Raw genomic sequence first — 5,105 nt, forward strand, 5'->3', positions numbered from 1 at the left:
TATCAGGAAGAGCAGTTTGGCAGGAAGCTGACATGGGAGGAGTTGCAGAGAAGCATGAAGGAATACTTCGTGCCAAAGAATGAACCATTCAAAGTCAGAGACGAATGGAGAAACTTGAGGCAGAATGCAGGCTGAATGAGAGACTATGTGCAAAAATATAGGTCTCTAATGCTGCAGCTACCCGACATGGATGTAACCACCAAACTGCATGGTTTTCTCTATGGAATGCAACCATGGGCTAGAAGAGAAATAGAAAAGTAGAAATCGGGAAGTGTGCTAGAGGCTATGACAATGGTTGAAAGACTCATTGATTTCGACGGCAGACAAGGAGGGGCACGGCGTGGGGCTTTGCAAGGAGGCAACACCGCTCAGTCCAACTCGACATGGGGAAATAGGCAAAACCAGGGATCTTACCAGAACAACACGCAAGGGAATAGTGGATGGAGTGGCAAGAAACCCCTCCGACTGGAGTACACGGAGACTCAGTCCGAGACAACCCCAGCCAATAGTTCTGCTAGTTCCAGACCAACCACGTCTGGGGTCGGCCGAGGGAACAACTCGAATAGAGGAGGATATGGAGGAGGAGGTAGAATGGGGCAAGGAAGAGGAGGCCCTTTAGCTTGTCATAATTGTGGAGGTCCTCACTTCGCAAGGGAGTGTCCGAGGGGAGCAGCTTCTTCAAGTGGCTCCAGATTTGCGTATGCTCAAGCGGAAGCAGAAGGATCAAGATCGACAGTCCAGATAACTGAGATAGAAGATGAAGAGAAGGAGTGGGAATCTAAGGCAAAGGCAGGAGCAGTGGGGGCCAAGCCTCCAGCAACTATGCCAACCTTTATTCCTAGCATCTACAACATGTTTGTTCAGGCTGAGTTGGGGAACCATCCCCAGGTGATGATGGTGGACACATGGGCCACTTATAACTTCATATCTCCTCAAGTAGCATCCCGGGTAGGTGTGAAGCCAATAAGAGCCGAAGGTCTTGAGGTATCATTTGTGCAAGGAAAATACAAGTACTACGAGTTAGCCAAAGGCGTCCCAGTTCAAATTGGGCAATGGCAGGCAAATCTGGATTTTATAGTGGTGCCTATGGACGATTTTGAAGGTATTTTAGGCATGGATTGGATAGATAACCATGTCGTGCAAATACTGGGCATGAAAAAGAATAAAATTTACTTGCAAGCACCGTAGCCGGTGGTCTGGGTGCCATACTTTCGCACTAAAAGCAAGAGTCACAACAAGTCACCGGCTGTCAACGCAGTCGACACTAGATTGGTGGTGACGAAGGTGCAGAATGTGAACAGCTCAGAGAAAGAGAGTCCTGCAAAGGTGTGGGTGCAAAAAGCAACAACAAAGGAGCAACCAGAAGAAGTACAATCAGAGAGAGCAAAGGGGATGGAAACAGTGGCAGAACAAGCCACAGAAAAGAGGCAAGGAACACAAGTGGGAGCCCTAGGACCTATGGAGATTATTGCCAAGCAGCTAGAAAAAGAACTGAAGCATGGGGGACAATTGAGGCTATGTATGATGAGGCTCATTGAAGAAGAACCAGTGATTCAACAAATCATCTGGACAATAGGTGACGAAAGGGTCAGGGAAGTTCTGGACAAGTTCCAAGATGTCATGCCTGACAAGCTGCCTATCGGGTTGCCGCCTCGCAGGAGTGTTGATCATCGAATCGAGCTCTTACCAGGAGTGCAACCACCAGCCAAGCCAGCTTACAGGATGATGGGAACGGAGATAGTGGATTTGAAGAAACAACTAGGAGAAATGGAGGTGTCAGGCCACATTCAGCCTAGTAGATCACCCTATGGAGCTCCAGTCCTATTTGTCAAGAAAAAGGATGGGTCTCTTCGTGTGTGTACAGATTACAGAGCTCTCAATAAAGCTACAATGAGAAACAGGTACCCTGTGCCAGTGGTAGATGAACTGCTGGATCGGCTGCAAGGAGCATGTTACTTCAGCAGAATCGACTTGAGGTCAAGGTATCACCAAATTAGAATAGCAGAAGGGGATGAGGTGAAGCCGGCTTTCAAAAGCCGATACGGGAGCTATGAATGGTTGGTCATGCCAGAAGGGCTCACTAATGTACCAGCTACCTTTTGTGAGCTCATGGACAAGATCTTCATCGACTATCTTGATGATTTTGTGATTATCTATATTGATGATGTGCTCATTTACAGCAGAACCCTGGAAGATCATGTACAGCACCTGGAGAAGGTCTTTATCCGGCTCTGGGAGAATCAATTGTTTGTGAAGCTAGAAAAGTGTGAGTTTGCTGTACAAGAGATAGAATTTTTGGGCTATTTAGTCAAAGAAAATGGTATTGCCATAGACCTGAAGAAGGTTCAAGCAGTGAAGAATTGGGAGGCTCCCTGCAAGGTAAGTCAGGTGTGGGAATTTTTGGGATTTACAGTTTTCTGCCGAAGGTTCATTCAAGGATATAGTAAGATTACTGCCCCACTGACAGATCTCACCTCTAACACAACTACTTTTCAGTAGACGGATCGGGAGAAGCAAGCCTTTGAGCAGTTAAAGAGCATGATGATCCAGGCCCCAGTTTTAAAGATGGCAGATTTCTCATGCCCTTTTGAGGTCCATACTGATGCGTCAAGTTATGCCATAGGTGGTGTGCTCATGCAGGACGGTCATCCAGTATGCTATGAATCTAAGAAGTTGGACCCAATGGAGAGAAGGTGGGCTACTCATGAGAAAGAGATGTATGCAGTAGTGCATTGCTTGAGGAAGTGGCGGTACTATGTGCAGGATAAGCCAACAAAAGTCTATACAGATAATATTTCCCTCAAGTATTTCCAAACTCAACCAAAGCTATCACCAAAGCAGGCTAGATGGTAGGATTTTCTGGCAGAATTTGACATAGAGATTATCCACAAGCCTGGCTCTTCCAATAAAATGCCGGATGCTTTGAGTCGACAAGCTGAACTACAAGCTATCACCGTTGCTGAAGGCAGATTTGGGGCTCAGGTGCGGGAAAAGATGGATGGGAATGAAGAAGCTCAGCAACTTCTGAAGGACATTGAAGCAGGCTCCACTCCATGGGGAATGTATGAAGTCAGAAATGGAATCATCTACTACCAAGGAGCCATGTATGTACCCAAGAATAATGAACTCAGGAATCAGATCCTATGGGAGTGCCATGATAGTCCCATTGGGGGGCACTCGGGTCAGATAAGGACTTTTGATCGCCTGAAAAGATTTTTCTACTAGCCAAAGATGCGGGAGGACGTCACCGAATATGTACGCACCTGCTCGACATGTCAAATGGTGAAGGCACAGAGGATGAAGCCCGCAGGAGAGCTGCAACAGATGCCGATTCCATCCAGACCCTGGGATGTGGTAAGTATGGATTTCATCACCGAATTGCCCAAGTCGCATGGCTGCACGACCATCTTTGTGGTGGTGGACTACCTCTCCAAACAAGCTCACTTCATTGCCACCGAGCCTCCAATTACTGCTCAGAAAGTGGCAAAATTATTCTTTTCTAGGGTCTTCAAGTATCATGGGTTGCCCCTAGCCATCGTGTCTGATCGAGATCCCCGATTCCTCAGCAACATGTGGCAGGAGCTTTTCAAGTTGATGGATACTCAGCTCCGCTTCTCGTCGGCTTTTCATCTGCAGACAGATGGACAAACCGAAAGACTCAACCAAGGCATCGAAGATTACATCCGTAGCTATGTCCGAGCTGATCAAAAGGATTGGGCTCAATACCTCGACATCATGGAGTTTCATTACAATGCGACCCTGCACAATTCTACGGGTTTCACCCCCTTCAAGGTGGCAGCAGGCAAAGAAGTCATCATCCCTCTGGCCTTGGCAGCAGGTAAGCAGTACGTCGAAGATGCAGATGCCAAAGAGTTCCTGCTCAAGTGGAAACAACGAATGCTGGTGGCCCAAGAAAGCCTATGCAACAACAAGATACTCATCACCAAAAGATACAATGCAAAAAGGAAGAAACATGTGGAGTTCTTCCCTGGAGATTTGGTGCTAGTCAGCTCCAAGAACATTGACTTGCCCAAGAACCGCACCCCCAAGTTCAACAACAGGTATTATGGGCCATATAAAGTCATCACAAGACTCAATGATGTCACGTATAAGATTCAGCTACCGCTGAATGTCCTTATCCATGATGCCTTCCATGTTCAACTACTACGGCAGTTTCATGCAGATACCAGATTCGGGCGACAAAGACCTCTTCCAGCACAACTCGCCCAACTTCCTTTCGAGCCAGAGATTATTCTGGAGACGCGCTTCATCGGCAAACACCTAGATTTTCACATCAAGTGGAAGAATCGACCAATGAAAGAAGCCTCCTGGGTGGCAGAACCACTAGTCATCAAACATGCTCGAGATCTACTACTTCAATTCTACAACGAGCGAGAGAATCCAGATCTGTATCATCCACCATTACCACAGGAGTGATATCGAACTCAACCTACTTCAAAAAGTCCTTAGCTCCACATCTGTAATCGAGTCAATGGGCAAGGCAACTTAGGTCTAGGAATTGTCTATTTTTATGTTCAAAAATAAACAAAGACCTTATCTCACATCTGTATTGAGTTAGTGGATAAGGCATTTAGCGGGTTTAGACACTGATCTACTCACTAGGAGTGGATTAAGACCCCCGGATTTTGAGTCAACCAGTCCCACTCCCGCTCAATGAGGACATTGAGCTTCCTCATGGGGGGTGTGTATGAGGGGGGATAAGCGCACAAACCATTGTAACCAACATTTTCTTCTCGCATTGCCTGGGTGTTCCCCCTCCACCTGGGTCTTGCGCCAACATAATATGAGTGCTATTTCTTGCAATCCCAAAGTCTTCTTGCAATCTATTTTCTTTCCAAGCAAAGTGCCTTCTTGTAAGCTCAAGGTGGGAAAGACCGCGGGGGATCACGGTGAGAACCGTGGGTGATAAACCCAAAGTTGGGAATTGCATGCTACGTAGGCATTGTGCATCACAACATCTATGAGGGTAGTGGTGCTTGCTCCATCGAAACACTCCTTGGAGATCCAAGGGAGGGTGAGGTGAGGCGTATGGTCCCCGCATCCGTCTTGTCCGCAAGGAGTGTCTCGTAAGCAAATGCCATGTA

General features: G+C 47.1%; 2 protein-coding genes across 2 annotated transcripts; both read left to right on the forward strand.

Moving 5' to 3' along the window:
* The first annotated feature begins 291 nt into the window (after window positions 1–291).
* On the forward strand, window positions 292–2,853 carry LOC148012836 (uncharacterized). The gene is made up of 3 exons (XM_087669221.1): window positions 292–1,102; window positions 1,259–2,379; window positions 2,500–2,853. Exons 1-3 carry the CDS (start codon window positions 292–294, stop codon window positions 2,851–2,853), a joined length of 2,286 nt encoding a protein of 761 aa, XP_087525347.1.
* Window positions 2,854–2,910: 57 nt separating this feature from the next.
* Window positions 2,911–3,225, forward strand: LOC148012837 (uncharacterized). Its single transcript, XM_087669223.1, has one exon. The coding sequence runs from the start codon at window positions 2,911–2,913 to the stop codon at window positions 3,223–3,225; it is 315 nt and encodes a 104-aa protein (XP_087525349.1).
* The last annotated feature ends 1,880 nt before the right edge of the window (window positions 3,226–5,105 follow it).

The sequence above is a fragment of the Lygodium microphyllum genome, chromosome 27, assembly GCF_053477565.2.
Source record: "Lygodium microphyllum isolate KBCC chromosome 27, Lygodium_microphyllum_v1.1.10, whole genome shotgun sequence".
Classification (NCBI taxonomy): domain Eukaryota; kingdom Viridiplantae; phylum Streptophyta; class Polypodiopsida; order Schizaeales; family Lygodiaceae; genus Lygodium; species Lygodium microphyllum.

Coding starts and splice junctions, on each gene's coding strand:
- LOC148012837 (XM_087669223.1), top strand. CDS start 2,911: ATGCCGGATGCTTTGAGTCGACAAGCTGAACTACAAGCTATCACCGTT.
- LOC148012836 (XM_087669221.1), top strand. CDS start 292: ATGGTTGAAAGACTCATTGATTTCGACGGCAGACAAGGAGGGGCACGG. Junction 1,103..1,258: donor GCCTATGGACGATTTTGAAG/GTATTTTAGGCA, acceptor CTGTCAACGCAG/TCGACACTAGATTGGTGGTG. Junction 2,380..2,499: donor ATTGGGAGGCTCCCTGCAAG/GTAAGTCAGGTG, acceptor ACTTTTCAGTAG/ACGGATCGGGAGAAGCAAGC.